This window comes from Calypte anna, chromosome 3 (genome assembly GCF_003957555.1).
Source record: "Calypte anna isolate BGI_N300 chromosome 3, bCalAnn1_v1.p, whole genome shotgun sequence".
NCBI classification, from domain to species: domain Eukaryota; kingdom Metazoa; phylum Chordata; class Aves; order Apodiformes; family Trochilidae; genus Calypte; species Calypte anna.
The window spans coordinates 61310517-61331411 of record NC_044246.1 but is presented as its reverse complement, the minus strand read 5'-3'; the positions used below and the strand labels follow the sequence as shown (position 1 = coordinate 61331411).

At 36.0% G+C, this 20895-nt stretch overlaps 1 protein-coding gene across 1 annotated transcript in view; it reads left to right on the top strand.

Moving 5' to 3' along the window:
* The window catches only part of LAMA2 (laminin subunit alpha 2), a 352582-nt gene that overhangs the window by 250759 nt on the left and 80928 nt on the right, over positions 1-20895 (top strand). The window contains 7 exon segments of the mRNA XM_030447547.1: positions 105-239; positions 883-1007; positions 4432-4518; positions 5242-5435; positions 14318-14460; positions 15002-15100; positions 20344-20455. Of these exon segments, the coding sequence (XP_030303407.1) occupies positions 105-239; positions 883-1007; positions 4432-4518; positions 5242-5435; positions 14318-14460; positions 15002-15100; positions 20344-20455 (895 nt within the window).

Below are 20895 nucleotides of genomic sequence, written 5' to 3'. Positions count from 1 at the left end.
CAACTTGTAAAAACCGGTGATTGGAAAGATGAGCTTGCAGTGCTCCCCCATACCTAGTGCACTCTGTAATGATCTGTTTTCTTCTGCATCTTTTTTTATTGCAGTCATGCTCTCCAGGATTTTATAGGCTTCCACCTTCACCTGCAGGAAGGACACCTGCTCAGCCCTTAGGCACCTGTGTTTTGTGCCAGTGTCATGGACACAGTACTATGTGTGACCCTGAAACATCAATTTGTCAGGTATTGGATTTCTGAACTCATGGACTAGGTGGATCTTGAAATAAAATTCATAAGTTGTGTAACTGATCTAAAAAAAAGAGGAGGGCAATATTTTAAACTCGTTTTGCTTAATAGCTTAAATGCCAAAGTTAAAGGGGGTTTGAAAAAGGAAACCATCTACCTTCAAAGCTTTCCAATCTGATTTTATAGAGTCCAGATTATGCACTGCATTATTGCCACTGAATTACTACTTGTGTAAAAAGAAAAACTACAAACTAAGGAGGTAATGTACCACGTGTTGGGCACTAAACCCTTTTATAGGTAATAATACATGTGACTAGATACAGTAAAATTGAATTTTAATTTATTATTTCTTCTGCTTCAACCCCTGGAACAAAAAAAGGAAGGAAGGATGAATGGGATAAGAAATTCTGTAGGATACATCTGGCTAGCTACAGGCCTCCTTTCTTTCTTCTTGTAAACCCATATATAACTCAGCAGGCATTTGACAGATGCTTAAACAAGCAGTCCCATTGTGAATCATATCATGGAGAGAGAAATTATGACTTAAAATAAGTTTGAATCTCTGTGGCTGGGAATAAAATGTTGTGTTCTTTCTTGAAATTCTCAAATACAGCTTTCATCATGTCTCCTTTCTCTGCAGAACTGTCAGCACAATACTGCTGGTCATCATTGTGAGAGATGTGCTCTGGGATTTTATGGCATTGTCCAAGGCTCTCCAGATGACTGCCAGCCTTGTGCTTGTCCACTGCCCATTCCTAGTAATAAGTAAGTATACTCTTGATGCAAAATTACCTGTCCAGAAAGCAAGAACTTTTTTTGGGCCTCACTGTGTTTTTCAGGTGGTTACAGGAGAACTATACTATGAAATCCATACTAAAAAACTTCATACCTACTGTTGCTAATTGATCTTCCTTTGGAAGTCAGAAATTGCTCCCTTGCTAGCTTGTGATGAATAAATGAATAAGTGCTAGAAAATACATTGCTTGACAAATAATGAATGTGTGTTCTAAAGACATTCTCACAAATGAAGCTAGAGCAGAACTCAAGTACAATAAAGCCACAAGGGAGCTTTAAAAAGTCTTGAGCTCATATATTATGTTGGTATAAATGTATTATAGTGGCTTTCTTGCTCCACTGTGGAATTTATTGATTCTTTATTTAATGTTACATGAGTTTTAGGCAATTTGTGAAAGATAGAATAATTTAAAAGCAATATACTTATTGCAGCATAAATTTTATTGGTTGCTTTATGCTAATGAGCCTTGCTGCAATGTCTCCTTATTATTACCCACAGACGATACTTTAGCACTTGGGATTTGTTTGTTGTTTTGCTGAAATGCTCGTAATGAATTTTGGAATCATACCCTAGTACTGCTCTGAAAAGGTTTGTGTTTCATGATCTCTTCAAAGGTTGGAAATGTTCCTTAAAACAATTTTGCTGTGCTTTTAGGATGTTTTTGTGAGTATTTCAGCCAGTACATCAGAGAGTCTGGGATGGTTTTTTTTCTTCTTTTTCCTTAATTTTGTTATTTTAGTATCGTCTGAGTTTTATTTTGAAGGAGAGAATCCTTTTCTCAAACTTAAGTTGCTAAACACATGATGATTTTTTTATCTGTGGCAATTGCTCATAAGAAGACTTCCAAACCTTGCAAATACCAAACTGAAAATACCCAAACAATTATAGAAGGGGCTGAAAGAAATACCCTTTGTCTCATTAAGTTATAATATCTCCTTAAGTCCATGTTTTTCTGCATTGTACTCTTTTACATTAATATTTTCTTTCCAATTCATCATGTGTTCTACCTACTAGTTTCAGGAAAGGGCATTCAAGTTACAAAGAACAAGACTGAGACTCTTCTCAGCCTTGCATCTCAGCAAAAATACCCCAATTTTTCCTTTTACTAACTGGAAGTAGAAAGTGCTGAAAATATCATTCAATCCTATCTTTTTCTAAAACCTAAGAACCTTTGTCTGCTCATAAATACAGGTGTTGCAGCAGAAAGTGAGCAGGACTCTTCACCAGCCACAGGAATTTAGACAGATTCTCCATACTGGGCTCCAGAAATCAGTTTAGTACCTTGTCTGAAAGCTAACATAAAACCCAGGCAGTGGGTGCTGCTGATGTGCTCTACAGTTGAGACCTGTGTGGACTACAGGTAGTACATACGTCCTGAGTGCTCCCTCAACCTGCCGAGCAGCCTGAGGAAGGACGAGTAAGCAAAGCAGCCACTTGGTCTGCATGGCTGTGGATGTTGTCAGGGCCTTTGGTATCATGCTTACATCAAAGTCATCATGAGGCTTTTTTGTTAAAAGCCATCATAGGAGATGAGAGAATAGCACCTATTCTGAAATTAGAAAATGAACTTCATCATGAGCTAGCCATACAGTTTCTTAGTGCTGTGGAGAGACAAGTCAGATCTCAGTATGCCCAGAAGCAGAACTGCCTGGGTTTTAGAGAGCTTAGCTCAGATGTCTCTAAACATTGTGGATGAGATTTCTACTTCTGCTGGCAGTAGTCTTCAATAATTTTGATGCCTGTAGAGTAAATGCAGGGACAGACAGCTATACATCTCACCCATGTTAAAACTGAAAGAAACCACCATTTGAGAGACGGCTGATGAGGAGCTATTTCAAATGTGTCCATGTGTCTGTGTGTCTCCATTTCACACTGCTGAGAGTGGATGCCTGAACAGCTGGCCGAGACTACTTGTGTGATCCATCTTCTTAATGGATAGGCTTAGGTGAAATAGATTAATTCCATAAAGCTACAGAATTATGTGGAAAATTAGGATATCACACCTTGTATCTGTGTGTGTTGTGCAGCTCAGTAAAAGCTCTTCAAGATTAAGAAAAAAACATCTAACTACCTGCAACTGGTGTATGGTCAAGTTATCGTGATCTGCATCAAATGCAGGTACCTTCTGAGCTAACCCATTAGCTTACTTGGTTTATTATTATCATGACTGACATGATAATATTTGTGAATGAGTATAGTGCAACAAGTTTTATGCATGAAATTAAAAAAAAAAAACCTCCACAAGGTTTTAAATACTGTTGTTATACTCCTGTATGATCAGAAGTCAACTTCAAACATGAGCCGGAAAAACAAAGAACAGAGAGCCCAAGGTGGAGGTGTGGATTTATTTTTATAGAGCTGAAAATGTGTTGGATAATGAGTTTTTGAGCAACAGATCTATTTGTTTACATATTTTTGCAAAGGTGTTATTTGATGTACTCATTCAAGCACTATGGATTTAATGCATTATAAGCACGTTAGAATACGATGCTGACTACTGTACAAAGAAGGAGATCTGGGCTCACCAGTAGCCACCTCTGTGCTTTTCAGGTTATTGTTCCAGAAAGAGCTGTAACAGTTTTACAGTATTGAACAATTTTAATATTTAGTTGTGTTTCTTTTCTCCTACCTACTCTTTATTTTTTCATGCTTGTTTGTTTGTTTTAGATGTCAGTGTAGGCATTTAATGCATTTAATATTCCAGCAACAAATTGCTTTGCACAGTTCCCATAGGTATGAACTTCAGTCACTAGTTATCTGGGTCAAGCCTTAGTAAAAATAAACTGGTGTCTTCTGTGATTAAAATATGACTCCTCCCTGATTGTGAAGAAGGTAGCCTTTAGGTTTGGGTTTTTTTTACCTCTGTAGGCCAGTCTTTTCTCTTCAGTATGTCCTTGGGAAAATGCCACATGTCTATGTCTTTTCTTTCTCCCAATCATTCTTACCTTTGAATAAACTCTTTTTGGTTTGTCTCCTTTTATTCACATTAAAGTTATATCATACTAGAAAGGCTGAATGTTTGTTAGCCTCCTAATCATTTTACTTTTTTTTTCACATCCTTCCCATTACTTCCTTTTCACAGTGATGGCATCATTATATCATATAAGTCTGCAGCAATGGCTGTCTCTGTCTCCATCCCCTCTGTCTCCCCCTCCCCATCCCCAGCCCTCTTTGGTTCTACCCTTCATGTGTTTGTCTAAGTGTGCAAGTACCTCAGCAAGGCATTCACAAAATTCTTAATAGAAAGGAGAGTTCTAGATGTATTTCTAGACACATAAGAAAATGTTTTCATTTACATTAAGAGTGGAATTTACCATGGGCCCTTTTGCACAGCTGACTAGAGTGAAATGATGCAATAGAGTCAAAAAAGCTTTTTATGTGTTTTTGTTTTAGTTTTAGCCCTTCTTGTGTTGCTGAAGGACCTAATGATTACCGATGTACTGCATGCCCACCTGGATATGAAGGCCAGTACTGTGAAAGGTAGGATGAATGGAAAAAGAAAAAAGAGGGACAGTGGAAGGTACGCAAGACATGAAGGAGAGCTATGTCCTTGTATTCTATAAATATATGTTTACTAATGTTTAAATATACATCTTCAGATAAGCTGTTTTCTCTTTATTAAAGCTCAGTCATAAAAGACATGTACACCAACTGTAAACTGATAATCAATGTTATTTATACCACAGATATTCATAGAATCATAGAAAGTCCAGTTCTTTTTGATTTGTGGTTTGGTTTTTTTTTCCCTGGGCCTCACAAGGTAAACTGAAAAATGTGACATTTATCTAAAATTAGGTACCATGCTTTACAGTGTCTTGATGTCACTCATACCCTTTATTCTGGTGACTATTATGCCCTCCTAGGCACTGACTGTAAAAGACAAAAACATCTGTAGTCCAAAAATCACCAATGTAGAAAATTTTTTGTGGTATAATAGAAATCTAGCTGAAAACTGTGAAGGCTATGGAATCCCATTTGCATGCTTCTTCCACCCAGACTGTTCCATGTCCTCATTAAAAGTTATTATCAGTTTATTGAACACTTTGTAACACTTCTTCTGCAAATGCACAGAGCCATAAAGCACGAGAGAATTACTCATGGTTCATGAGTGAATGTTTATATACTACACTCTTGCCAAGTATTCACTGTAGTGCACTATTCATATCACTTGGCCAAATGTGGTTTTGTGTTTACAATGTCTAGATGTTCTCCTGGCTACACGGGAAACCCACAGACTCCAGGAGGATCCTGCCAGGAATGTGAGTGCGATCGATACGGTTCCCTGCCTGTCCCCTGTGACCCTGTCACTGGGCAGTGCACTTGCAAGCCTGGATTCACAGGGTGGAAGTGTGCTGGCTGTGAGCATCGGCATGCACGTGATGGCATGAAGTGCATTTGTACGTATACTAATGTCATTTCTGAGAATTTTTGACTGGTTTTGTTGTTTTTCAGAAATTAATCCTGCTTCTGCATCAGTCAGTTGTATGGGTTTCTTTGAAAATAGTTGCTAGGTTTCCTACTGTTTTGGCATCCTGGTCCATTTTTTTTCACAAGCTTGATATTCTTTTCTTTTGGTATTCTTTTTTTTTTAATATTCTCACTGAAAATGGACAACAAAGCTTTACAAGACTTCTTTTTGTGGGTTTTTTTGAAGTCTGCAGTTTTGTGAACAGTTTTTGCTGCTACAGCAATATTTGCTCTTAGTGAAACTTCTAATGCTGCCCTGAGTGTTTAACCAAGAATTGCAGTGCTCTGTGCCATGAGACACACAGAAGGTTCTGCCAAGCTGTATTTAATTATATTGGTTCATCAATGACCCATTATTATTTAAAAGACATAAGGAATGACAGTGCGATATATCCAGGAGCAAAAAACTTTTTTTATTTAAAAGTTGAAAGCATATAGCCCCAAACACCATTGCCTTTTACAGTACTGGTGCCCTACCTTCAGCTTTGAACATACTGAATGTCTTGTCTTCTACTGTTGTTTGGAATTTTTTCCGTGAAATTGGATCGTATTTCTATCCTGTCTCATTTCCTGTGAGATTGTATGTTTATGTCTTAAAAACTAACTGGGGAGAAAAGACTTTCTAGAAAACTTAGTAAACCCTGACTGAAACAAGGCATCTTCCTCTCCTTCATCCCCCATAACTGAGTAAGACTTAATTTCATTGCAATCTTTTTTTATTTTTTCCTCCCCTTAACCATCATTGTTCATTTTAAAATAGAATACAGATAGGGTTTCAGCAAGTCCACAGTACATAATATTTCTTATATTTTCAAGGCACAATGAACTGGTTTTAATGTTCTCCCTGATTTTTGTCTTTTATAGGACTTTAATTGGAGTTTTTTCATTTGAGGTTTGTTGGGTTTTTTAGTGTTGTTTTTTGTTTGTTTGTTTTTTTCCCTGTGTGAGGGACATGTGATATCAAGGCAAGCAGATACAAAAAGAAAAGGCATGGATTTTCACAGAGTGCATTTACTTCAATTCTCAGGGGTATACAGCTATCTAATATTAAAATCAGCTAGTACAGCTCAAGCAAATTGGAAACATTTAAAAAGCAAATTGAAAGAATAAAGAAAATTAAGAAATGCTAAAAATGGCTGAAGGTATCATGTCAGTCAAGAATGAAATGTGTGATTTGTTTGAGTGGTTGAAGAGGAGGAGATTAAGCATGTAGGGCCAGGGACTACAAACTGCAGAACGTTGTTTCACTCAAATGCTGTGATTGGTTCTCAGAGAGTAATTGGGGCTTAGCAGAACTCAGCTTTTAAATGTGACTGCTGAGTTCAGTGTTTCTGCATTAGTTCTGATTTCCAAGTACAAGTCATCATCTAAAATGTAAAGAAAGATTACTGGCGAAGACATAAATACTTCTATATTATTAATAATATGGCATTGATTCATTGATGAAAAGCTTGGTGTACTTAAGGGAAATAAAGTTCTAATATCTAATATCCTGCAGTGTGATGTAGTTCAGGCCTTAATTCTGAACTATCATATATCTCAAGCTCTATTTTAAACAACAGCAAAATTAATGCAAATAGAGGAAGTAGCTACTTTGCTGAAATAATAATTCCGTTTGTGGCCTACATGTCAAGGAGAATTGTAATCATGAGTTAAGTCCATAAGTGTTACAGCTACAGAATTTTAAAATTAGTATTTTTTAGGCTGGCATCTGAATGAAAATGAATAAATTTTTCAGTATGCTGAATAGGTGTTACATTATTTCCAGTACTAGCCAATGTTTGCAGTCTCAGGCACCACTTAGTATGGTTTTTTGCCAGTCGTTTACCTTATCACTATTCTGGAAAGTCTTTTGGATATCCTGAATGTCAGAGTTTCTTTATACAAAACAGCATAAGTGCAAGTTTTTATTTATAGTGGTTTTCCAATTTATTAATCAGACCATTTCATTGTGTGGATAATAACATTGAAAATCCACACTTTTAATGGGAAAAGATGTGTTTCATAATATTTCTTAATCTTTCAAATCAACTTTTCCACCTTCTTCCTTTGAAAGATGTGGTTTGCTATAATCTCTGATTTAACTGTGTTTAACAGATACTTCTGTGCCAGTGTTGAAATGTGTCTGCATTCCCTATAGCATCATTTTTACTTTACCTCAACAGTCAGTTTTCAACATAAAAATAGGCTTTTGCATGTGCATGTGGACATGTCATTGCTAGAATTATGGAATTAAATGAAAAGATTTCTTTCCTTTGGTCATAAAACAAGAAGTGACCTCTAGAATGAGATGGAAGGTACTTTAAATCTTCACTGTCACAGGAAGCAGTCTGCTACTGTTGCCATCACATCAATAGCATCCATGCCATAAATTGCAAAAACTGCAATTAACTGTTTCAGCAGACACTTTATATCCATTTGCTTTCACTGTATGTTTTTTCTTTTGTTCAAGGGTTCCTCAACCCCTATATTACTCCAAACCTACCTTTACGCATTCAGGGAATGGTAGAAGATCATTTGCCCTTGTAACATGTAGTGGGCACAGGGGTTATGGCAGACAGTAGTGTGGCAAGCAGAGACTTGGTGGCAATTTTTTGTGGTTAATGCTGCCCAGTATGTCACAGGCATCAGAGTATATCTGGTTTCTTCTGATGGGGATTGATTGCTACAGCCTCTACTGTGCTTTAATTGTCATTGTACTATAAAAAAACAAAACAAAACAAAACAGAAATATCTTATGAGGAAACCTTCCTTACTCCCAGAACATTTAATTGTTCCAATGTGAGTTTAATGCAGCTGAGAAATTTTTTCCCACGTACAATGCACTTTTACTTTTGTGTATCAACCACTTCAAAAATGCTCAATAAATTCCCTTCTGACTAGCTGCAGTTGTAACGAATCCTTAGTAGTAATCATAATAGTGATTAAGTACCTTCAATGAACAGAAAATTAGAGCTGTATGCAGAATCCTGCTTGCATTCAATATTTCAAATGAGCTGTCTGCATATATCTGCTTTAGCTCATTTGCAGGGTTCAATTTCAAACACTGCAATCACATTGTAGCTGTCAGAAGTCTGAAGAACCCCTATTTAGGTACTAAAATGGTCTAGCTTAAAGAAAATTCATGAAAATACAGTACCCATGTTTGAAAAAAGTGTACTAGTAAGCAATATAAAACCTAGTGTGATTAAACTGTCTGGTGTTAGCATGTTAATATGTAGGAAGTAAAAATTTATTTTGAATATTTAGCAGTTAGTAACCATCTGAATAACAATTTTGGTTTTGTTTTTTTTTTTTTTTTTTAAAACGTCATTAAAAGTCACCACACAGTATGACATGGAAGCTAAATAATACATATTTAAATCCCAATAGAGGTGTTTTATCAACCATCTTGTAGGTATTGTTGCTTAAATATAACACTAATATTTTAACATATCCCTTATCATAAGTATTCTGAAGACTTTAGAGTGGAATTTGCAGTGAAAAGACAGAAAAAATCTGGGGGAGCATGTATGTTCATTAAAGTGATCTATTTCTGATGTAGCTAGAAATCTGCTTTGCCAGGTTCTTACCAGATTTTTTCATAGCATTTCATTTTGCAGTTGCTTAGTGCATTCCACTTTTTAGTGCTGTGTTATAACACTTGTATTTCAGAAAGCTTACAGGTAGAATGGATAGAGAATATATATATTTTTGCAAGCCACTGTAGAAAGGGGAAGAATTTGTTTACTGCTAAATAACAATGGAAAGATTATCACAGGTAGATGGCAGAATTGACTTTCCATTGTATTCCTAGAACAGAACAATGTTGTGTTCTCTAGGATGCCATTAAGGATTGAAAGTTATATCCAAAGATAGATTTTTTTGATAAGCAATACAAGAGTCTGAATGATCTTCCATACATCATGAAGATTCTAAAGTTTTTGTTAGTATGGGCAATAAAATGGATTATTTCCCCAGCTAAAAATACCATCTAGATTGTTATTTACAGATACTCATAATACTCTACTGATGAAGACTTCATTGTAATTTTTGGTCTCAAGTAGTCCAGTTCTTGGGCTCACTTTCCCTTCTCTTTTGAAAGAGTCAGTAGCCAATAAGAAAAGTAGTCATTATTACAAACTATTTTAAATAATGCTACCAACATCCTTGTATAATTTCAAATATGATAAAAGTTCTTCCAAATCTCCTCTAATGCTTACAGATTCTTATTTTTAGTTCTAACTCCAAATTAATTATCCTCTACCTGATTGATGCCCCCATAAGCATCACTCATTTTCAATGTAGTATTTCTAAATTATTACGTTGTTTTCTGGTGAGAGCTGTGAAGTGGCAAAGCTGTGACTGGCCTATAATCTCTACAGTATTGAAGATACATCAAGTAGATATAATCACTACAGTATTGAAAAAATATATTTTCTACTTTCTTAGTTAAACTCTACTATTCCAATCCAGAACATACAGCTTCATCTCAGTTGATCTGTATGCAACATGCTCAAACAGGCTGGGAGGATGAGATTTTGCTTGATGCATATTTTACACATATATGCCAGAAATATATAAAGAAGCCAAACCATGTTTATGCTCTCTCCTCATCTCTCCCAAAGAGTTTTGACCTTAGAAATCTGAAGTGGAAAGGAGTTACACGGGGTTTTGCATCAAGCCCGTAGCAGTCGTGCATTTTCTTTTATTAGTAATTCTCTTATGACATTACACTTCAATTATAGAGTTTGTGGTGCATAAAATGAAGAACCTTAGATTGCAGTGTTGTTGGAACGGTGACTGTGCTTGCTACTGTGTGGTGTTTAAGGAGGGGAAAAAAAAGTGATCTTAGTAAGAGCTTCGAGGATTTACTGTTAAACATAAAGCAAGCCAGAACTCACCTGAATGCTCGCAGGGCACCAGTGATAACTGCAATGGGGATTTAAAAAAAAAAAAAAAAATTGGCTTCAATATTTTGAGCTCTGTTGCATTAAAAACTGCAAATCTTTCCTCAGATGTATGCTCCTGTCAGAAATGTTCCTTGGGATCAAGTACAAACCTAAATGTAAAGCTGTCTATGTGGTGGTGTTGTATGAGATCAAGAGAGAACAGGAGACAATCATGGCATAGAGAGATCAAACATATTTCATTGTTAGGAATTATTCTCTAACTCAGTCTTGGGGAAAAAAATGGACCTTCAGCCATGTTGCAGTCAACACCTTTATATCTTTATGAATTTAAGTATTCAATTTTGTTAGAAGGAGAAAATTATATAATCAGGTTCCTTTAATACCAGGTCTTCAGTATTGTACAGCGAATTGTACAGTAAGTAGACTGGTGCATGCACTGAGAGGAAGTTTTTCCCAGTTGCCACTAAGTTCTGTAGGGAGACAGGAAAAGGGAAACCATAGCCATTGGCCCCGGCAGAAGCAAGATTTAATCTCTAAAGTAAAGAATGACTCCACAATCTTCCAAATTCAGAACTAAGCAGAGATGCTGTCTCTGATAGAGGCAGATCTTGACTAATCAGTGAGGAGATACAGCTCCTATCTCCTACCCAGTCTTTAATTTAGCAGGAGCTAGGAGTATCTTATTACAAGCCTTCATAGAGTGAGCTGAAAAGTAAAATATTGTGTGTAACACCAGATTTATGAAGCCTGGAGCTTCTACTATGTTCCATGTTTAGCGGGAACTGTGAGCCTGTATGACACAGTCATAAAAATTAAGCTTACTTCTCTTCTGGACACCCTGCTTCTCTGTTTGCATGAATTCAATAAGGGACAGACAACCCTACTTGGGTTTCAGTCGTTTGCTGGTTTTGATGCATGAGCTCCCACTTGGTTTAGACCCACATTCCATTTTCTTTCACCCAACTCAAGCACTATATAAACCCAACAAGTTACTGGGATGCATCAGAACCAGCATATGAGTCTTTCTTAATAATGAGAATTAGAAACCAATCTGAGTCAGTACTTAAGACATTGATCTGGATCAGAATTTCCCCAGATTTTGAGGACATATCATCACGCAATCTCCACAAAACCAGCATCACTGGCAAGGAAACCAAAGCCTCCAGCTCCTTACTGGAGTTCTGTTTTGGGAGGCAGAGGAGGACATGTTTCTTATTTGGTGAGAGACCAGTGCCAAAATAGGAAAAATGGGGTAACAGTCTACAGATGAATGAGTCTTAACAATAGTTTAACACTGAATTGTGAAGCAACAGGAAACTAATACTGAAGAGTCACTATCATAGAATACCACTTCATGTCAGAGATTGTATGGTTGCCCATAGACCAAAAAATTCCTAGTCATAATGGAGTCTTCTAGATCTTAACAACAGTGTAGCTATTAAAGAAAAATTGTGTTAGATAATCAATCAAATGGGGGTACACAATGTGTCTCAGATATGCAATTCCTTCATTGTACATTATCTTCTCTTTGTAAGGTGGAATAAGTGGTTAGATGTCCATAAATTTAAGGTCTCTTTTATTACTCAAGCAATTTTTTTAAAAAAAGACATTTCTTTGGCTTTCATGTTTTGGAGATGCTTCTCACAAGAGGTAAGTCAAAACACTTACAGGATTTACTGTGCATGGGAAAGTCTGGTGAAAATGGAAAATACAATAATTTGCACTAGTTGCTTGCTGGACTCCTTTGTAATTTTGCCTGCATGATTTGCCTCTTAAATGATTGCACTGGTGCAATGATCTGAATTTAGTGGTGCGCTTACTAACGCTAGACATAAAATTATGCTGACATTTTTGTAGAGAGACACAGAAGTATTTAGTCTTGTAAAATGCAATCATAATCTTGGAATATTTCCTGTAGCTACAGTACATCTCTTACTGCGTATGAGGGTAGCTTAATCCCAGTTTATCTACTCAGTGTGGTCCTCACTTGGAGTAGTTCCTCTTTGCAACCTGATTATTGTGTAAGAAGTATTAATTCGTACTAAATGCCCATTTATCAATTATTGACTCATGGAGAATACTTCATCTCTTCATAAGCTGTTAATTTTTTTCTTATTTGTGTAATTGAGTTTCTCTTTAACATAGAGCAAATTTGTATAATTTTATTGCAAACCACTCTGGCAGTTTTGAGGCTGACTAAATTTAGCTTGTTTGATAAGAGAAATAATGTCTCAGAAAAAAAAACCAAACAAAAATAAACAAAAAAACCCAAAATAAATAATAAAAGAAAAGAAAGAAGAAAACCCATCTCCTTTCAGGTCCAATATTATTTATTTATATCCTGCAAAATTATTATGAGATCTACTTACCTTCTTGACCAGCTATAGAACAGGTGTTATATAAAATATTCAATTGGCTGTAAAATTTGCTTTTCCTTTTATTCTTTCTCACTTCTAAAAGCAAGCATGCAGATGACAAGAGCTGGGATTGTAATAAGCTTTTTTTAAATATATTTCACATAGCAACATAAAACAGAATGTCTTATGCTCACACTTAACAACTGCAGAGAAGTTCCAGTGCAGTTTAACTTATGTAAGAAAACACTGTGAAATAGGAAGATGAAGCCTGCAAATGGAAGCAATGAAAATGCAAAAGGAAATCTTAAAATAACAGTATATAGCTTTCTGCACCCACTTTTTACTGCACTTATCCAGCATCTCTCTTGTCTCAATCATCACATGAGTTTCATGGTGTATTAAAGTACTATTCATTCCTCTGCTTTTCTCTGTACTTGACTGAACTCCTTGCTATATTGAACAGGCAACCAACAGAATAGGAACCACTTTTAGATAACTGTGAAAACTTTGGAGAATAGAAAAGATTTTATCTACATGAAGAATAGATTTCAGGGGGAAAAAAGTAATTCTCTGTTGAAAATTACTTCTCTTTGTCTATAGAAACATACATGTTTAGTGTTTTTTTTCAGCCAATGAGCTCCCTAGGATTGTTGCTGAAATACAGACTTGTAAAACTTTAGGTACAACCCTCCATGTCACTTAACATCACCTGTGAATCCATTGTTTCACAGTTTCCTCTGTCTTCTGAGATGTTATTTAGGTTTCCAGTCTTGTATAGCATCTTTATGTAGGGAAACAGAAAGGCATTTCCACAGCTCTGTTTGAAGCATGAAGAATTTTCCTGTCTGCAGCATAAACGATACGAGACTTTAAGCTTACCAGAATTTCTTGTGATACTTAATAAAAAAGCAGTGCGATGAAAAGTGTAGACTCCTTCTGGTATGTGCAGCACACATTAATGTTTTTCATGCTGGAGAGTATTTGCAAGAAAAGAAGCATAAATGAAAAACTTACAAGCTGGTTAATGAAAGGAGGTAGAGAAAAGCAGGTATTTGAAAAAATTGTTCATATTTACCTGGACTCTTTCTACTGTCCGCACAAGCTTAGCACGGTTGGCCATACTGTTATGTGAGCATAAAGTACATAAATTATAATATTTCTTTAGTTTTTTCTTACATTCAAACCCACAACCATTCTGTACTCTTTAATGTGCTCCTTAGATTTTCCAAATTACATGTTCTTTTTTCTCAAACTTCATCCAAATTACTCGTCTAATTTAGGATTTTATATTGGCTGGTCCATAATGGACAACATTCATTATTCCCTCTTTTTGGGAAATAAGCCTACTAATTTTGCTCTTCATGTTTTATATTAAACTGTCCCATTACCAGTTCCTAAGCAATAATTCTTTCCTGTTCCCTAGCTGTTGTTTCCATTTTTGCTCACATCAATGCTTTTAGGGTAAATTATCTGAAATTAGTGTTACCACTCACAGAATTGTATGCGTGCCATAAAATTTCTAACTCAAAAGGAATAAATAAACTTTGCTGTCCTTGTCCCCAGCTTGTGATGATGAATGCACAGGACTCCTTCTTAATGATCTCAATCGGATAAACCAGATGATCCTGAGTGTTAACCTTAGTGGTCCACTGCCTCCTCCATATAAAATATTACAGGGTTTTGAGAACAGGACACAGGAATTAAAGGTAAGTTCACAGTGTTCACTTACATAAATAATAGGGCTTCAGTACAACTGTACTTGAATTTGTTCAAACATACGGCTGTGAACATGTTCAGGAAAGAAGAAAAATTCAAGATTTAATTACTTCAAACTTGCTTTCATTGATTAGTAGTTATTATAGTTATTTATTTTTATTTCTTTCAATAAATAAAACTTGCAGCTGTAATTTGTGTTCTTATATGCAAACAATTATACTGCAGGCACACAAAAAGTTATGTTGTATAAAAATAAAATGGTGCTCGTGCTGATAGTCCATAAAGTAGTTAGGTATTTTATATACTTTATATTCACTGCTGTAGTGAAAGGTTCTCCACTAAACTATGTAAGCTGTCAAAATTTCTCTGAAAAGTATGTTGGGTGGATGTGACACAAGTCAGTAGTGACAAAAGGGAGTTGCACACTGTAATGAAAAGCAAAATTTTAATTCTTTTTTTCTCTGCAATGTTTTTAAGCACTGAGATCCATTAAATACAGATTTTCACTCTCCTTCCTGTTTTCCCCAACAGCATTTGCTTTCCCCTCAGAGAGCACCAGAGAGACTTCTTCAGCTAGCACAAGAAAATCTGGATACTCTGGTGACAGAGATGGATGAACTACTGACAAGAGTAAGTCTGTGATCACATTGGGGTCTATGGGTTTGGTTAGGGCTGAGTAATGACAGGAATCTTCTGAATATGAATTAAACATGAATGAATAGATGAATTATAAGATGCTTCTTAGTTGCAGTGTTTGAAATGGAAGTGAGTCCTCTAACAATCCCTTTTTGGGGGGCCAATGCATTGAGATATATTTTCTGCAAGACTTTATAGTAATGTAAGAAAATTTTATAATGCCCATAAAGAGCACCTAACAATAAGCTTATCTGGAAAAGCTGATGCTGAAGGGGAGTTTATGGGCTTTCTTATGACTCCAGCCACAGGTAATGTTACAAACCTAGTGGCAACCAAGCTATGGGATTACCACAGAGTTTCTTGAGTGTCTGGAGTTTTTCTTTGACTATCTGAGGCTTTTGGAAACTGAACTACCTGGTTTTCTTCTTCTGAACATTAGTACTGTCTCTGGTAAGGCTACTTGCTTTCTGCATCAACAACATATCTTGTCATATTTCCATTCAAACCTCCTGAGCATGACTCTCTCAAGACAATTCTCAGCCTCTTTATAAGGCTGGTGCAATTCATGTAGCCTGGCTTCACTCAGAGTTACTTGGTGCCCAACCCTTACAGGAAAAGTTTTGCTGTTTAAGAGGTTCATTTTCCATTTTGGGTTATCTGTTTTCTTAGTATGTTTCTCCAGGAGCTATAGAGAAAAATGTAGCCTAGCCTGATTCACTTATTTTAAAGAAACTTTATAACAAGGCAATGAACATCCTATTTTAACAGATAGCAAGTTCTCATTAAGAGTCTAGGAGTGAAGTTATTGAAAGAGGGATGATATTTAAAAGAATTCAAATATGTGCATAAGGTGTGTGAGTTTATTTAAATGCACATGCTTAATATTTCATTTATGAGGGTGGTGATAGTCTTCTGGATTTCATGCAGTGTACTATTTTTTCTTCTTATTACGGACTTTTTATTTCAGTGTAGATCTTATTTTGGCCAGTAAAAGACATTGTTTAAGAAAATAATATAAATTGTGCCACCTAGTGGACAAAAAAATAGGGAAAAGGACCAGGCACAATAAAAATATAGCTGTCCGAAATATTATGAAGGACTATCAAAACTCGTGTTTTGGAATTGTTCTCACCTGTCTTGAAGTAGCCAAATAAGAAAGATACGTATTCATGTGAATAAACACCTGAGAAAATTTACCTAAACTCCATTCAGATTTAGCAGCTTGTGCCATGGCCTACGAAACCAAAATATTAAGATAAAGTGGTTTGTTTGCATGGATTATATTAAGTTTGGAAAAAAACAGTGAAATCATAGGTAGTGGGTAAGAAATCATCTGTAGTGTGCATATGATGAATGTATGTATTTGTACATATGCTCACACACACATGCATATGCAGATATCAGTCTATACGTGCTCTCACTGTGAGTGCAAAGAAAGTTTGGGGTTTGACTTTTTAGATTTTTTGTTTGTTTTTTCTATGATAGTTTTAAGTCTAGGTGGATTCTGAGCTCATGATGGCTGCACAAGCAGGGAAGATTGTATTTCTTGTACTAAGATTTCTCAGTCTTAGACTAACACATTCTTTTCCTTTGCAAAATTTGCTTTTAGTACCTTTTTCAAATTCCACTCCTTCACCCCACCCCCCTGAAAAAAAACAAAACAAAAAAATTCAGTCCCTCAGGGGACCTAAAATAGTGGTGCATGTTCTGACCTGCTGTAGGCTAGTCTTGGAAGGAAACATATTGAAAGTGACATCTTAAGGGACTTAGTGTGGCAGCCATGTTATCACCACTTCCTTTCATGCAGTTTTCCCTTGCTGCAATAAGTAGCCTTATGATTTCCAGTTATCCTTACGGAGAGTTGTTACATGGATTGCAGTTGTGGTTTGTTTTTCTAATTTTGGGACCGGCAACTGTTGGAGAGTCTTACCCTTCTCTTTCTGTTTTTGTAAGTAGGAGCAATTTCCAAAAATAGAAGAGGAGAGAGTCCTGATGTAGTGTGTTCAAGTCTCACTTCCAAATGACAATATAAATGATAACCACATAAAGGCTAGGAGCACATGGTACAAAGATAGGTGGCAAAGTTTTTCCCCATATCTGTTTGGCAGCCTCCATAGATTTTCAGCCTCTAATTGTGATGAAGAAAAAGAGTGATAAGGATTTGTAAGACTCCCATTTCTATGGAAAAATAATATCTGTCCAAAATAGAGAAGACAATAGTATTAAGTAACTACAAAGTCTTTGGTGGGGTTTTTTTGCTTCCTTGTGGCCTCTTTTCAGCCAGTAATCTCTTAAATCAGTGCAGCAATCTTTTTTTCTTTTTTTCCATTGTATTCTTCCCTTCATTTGCCCTGTCATACAGAAGGTCGTCGCATCTTTCTTCTACTGATGATGTTCTTACATGTTTGCATGCACATTCCCACATGTGGCTGTTGAACCAGATGAGCTTCAACAGTCCCTTCCAACCCCTGTAATTCTGTCATTCTGTGATCTACCACCCAAGGCATAACTCAGACTCTTCTTTCACCTTACTGCTTTTGGTCAAAGCACTCTCTTCCTTTCTAATGATGTACTTTCAGAGCCTCCAAGGAAAACAGGGATCAGAATCACTCCTCTTGATTGAAATTCCTCCTCTTACCTTTGTAAACATTTTAATTTCTCCCATACCACCGAATTTCTCTGGCTCAATAATTTCTTGAACTTAGTTTGCAAGGGTCAGAAGCATTTGCAGGGAAAGCCAAGAATTTCCATCTGTACAGTGAGGTTTATGTTTATTCCTTCCTTGGACTTCCACTCACTATCTGGACAAATTCCTTCAAGGATCCTCTCCAGATGCCATCCAGAAGATTTTCTGATGGCTTCATTTAGACCTCAAACCAAACACACAAATAAAAGAAAAACAACAATGTATATGTGTAACTGTTAATACTTGCTAATAAATCTAATTTGCTAAGTGGCTAATAGTCTTCAGATTGGTACAAGCCTTTCTGTGGAATCTTTGTCACTAAGTAGAATCCGTGGACATTACCAAAGCAGGTTCACTGATCTCAGAACCTTTATTTACTAGATTTTTTTACTTCAAAAAGTCTTATGTCTGTGCAGACTTCTTGAAGATTCATTCTAAACCCTTGCTGTGGCTCCAGTCTCCCTAACTCCTGTTGTTCCCCCAAAAGAGTTTCTTGTGCCTATTTAGACTGTTAGGAGTTGCTAGACTGAGCTTACAGAAATGGTGAACTGTAGTAAGCTGAATATATAGAAAATGAGTAGGATTTTACTTAAAATGAAAAAGATATAATTATCCATGGAATGGGCAAGTACATAGTGAAGGACACTTGCCATTTACTTTGGCTTATGGAGTTAAAAGCTGTACCAGATAACAGAGTGAAAGGTTAGTTTTCAGCAAAATAAATTATGGCAAAATACAGTAAGCCTTCAGTGAACCTGAGTGGGATTTAAGTGCTCAAGACAACTGTCATGGAGAAGAAATGAAAACCATTCAATGACAGATCAATGTGCACAAAAATGTAGTACATGCTATTCAGTCAAATGTTGAGAGATTAAAATGGCCGATTGGAGTTAAGACATATATGAAAAAAGCAATCAAAATTAAGAAAAGTAGATGTAAATTAGAAAACACCATATGTAGTAAAGGACTTAGAAATATTATACAATGTAACAGTGAATGTGAAAATTTGAAGCAAATAAACCCCAAGGAACAAAAGGCTAATTGTGGAGGATTTGACAATAAAAAAGGTAGTTCCCAATTACATGATGAATGAAATTACATCAGAAATGCCAAGCTGGGTTAGGGTAGTGGTCTATCAAGCACATTCTTTATTTTTCCTTATTCCAATTCCCTCTTACATCTCACTGTGACAATGTTAGTTCTGAATGCAGGCAGGTAAAGGTGTTTTGTAAATTATAGAGGAAGTGACCAATAGCATGATTAAAGAAGTATAAATGTAAAAGGTCATCTTCTTCTACTGATAAAGGGATGAAATAGAACCAACTCCCCCCACCCACCCAGTCACTATGGGCTTTTAATTCTGCCTGTATAATTCTATTTACCTGAACAATTTTCATATAAATTACTTTCAGAATAACTACTCTGAAGTAGACCAAAACTGTAGGTGGTATGATAATGCCAGGGATTTAATTTCAGAAACCCAGCTAGCCTGTTATATCTTGAGGGCTTCCACCTAGAAGCTAATCAAGCAAAAATTAATGTGTTAAAAGTGATTCTATTTCTCTTGGACCGTTATTGAAAATTGTGAGATTTTTTTGGTAACTGAGAAAACATTGTACAACTCAAGTCAGAAAAAACCTAAGTTCATTTTTTATTTATTGACCTTCTAAGCCATTTCCCAGAGACTGAAAAGGTCATAATGCCCTGGTTTGAAAAATTTCATGGGAATGCAATTCCCAAAGAATAAAAATGGGAATTTTTTGCTTTATAATGCAGATTGACAAGTTTTGTTCCTTGAAACAGTCACTTTCTTTGTAATAAAATGGGTTCATTTTGTAAATAAGGTCCTTGAGAGCTAATCAGAGTGTCTTAAGACTATTCCTTCCCTTAGCATGTCTTTCAAGTCTGCAGCAGATGTCTGTATTCAGCCTGCTGCTGCTTCTGTGATTTAATAAAATTATAAAGGATTTAATTATACAAACCTAAAATTTACCATGCATACCAATATAATATAAACTAACACCTTCAAGCATTAAAACTGAAAAAAGCAATATTTTTTTTTCTTCTCTCTTTTTTGGTTTAATTAATGTATTGATTTAAAACTCTTTTTGCTTGTTGGCATGTCTCTTTGAGAACACCTCCAGGGAGGAAGCAAAGAGGTCGTGATATCTGCTGCACTTTGTCAATCGAAAAGTGCACAAGTATGAAACTATGGAAAGTATTCCCTGCAGAATCTATTAAAAGGTTCCAAACAACATTTTCTTCAAGCAAATTCAGTGAATAATTTCATCCTGTCTCCCTTCTTGTGCTGTTGCACACAGGTTTCTAAGAACCTAAAATAAAGCTTTCTATTTCCACTTAAAGAAAAAGGGAATAAAATGTAATTGTGTACTTGAATGGAGCATGTAATTTCCTATGCATCTGATCAATAATACATTGATTGCCTTTTGACAGAGGAAAGTTTTGTACATAGATTTGGCCAATAGGAATATCTCATAGTTCAGCCCTGTCCTGTTCATTAATTATACTTTTCCTGGATTTGGATCACTAGGCTACCAAGGTGACAGCAGATGGTGAGCAAACCAGGCAGGATGCTGAGAGGACTAATGACAGAGCAAAATCTCTTCGACAGTTCGTCAAAGGCATTCTCCAAGCTGCTGAAGGTACTGGAAAAAGAAAAATATGCCCACTGTTTCTCAAGTAAACTGAAGGGTGATGGGGAAGGTCTGAAAGACAGTGAAGAAATGTGTATTCACTGTGAAATGTCATGTGCTTTAAATGTTGAGTGAATAAACTATGGTCAACTATCTTCAGACTTTTCGCAACCTACAGATGCAGTATATATAAACAATTAGTGCATTGGTAATTACTAATGAAGACTGGGTATACTAAGTATAGTCCTTCAGAGTTTGGCAATTATTTGAATAAAAACTATGATGATGAAGTAACTGAAAGCTTCAATGAAGTTAAAAACATGTATTGGTCAAAAAGCTTGATGTAATTTTAGCACTTGGTATATTAACACTTCATCTTAATTCCCCCAAATTACTTTAAAAATACTTTACCACTTGCTGTTAATGAACATCTGCTGCTTGTAGTTTGC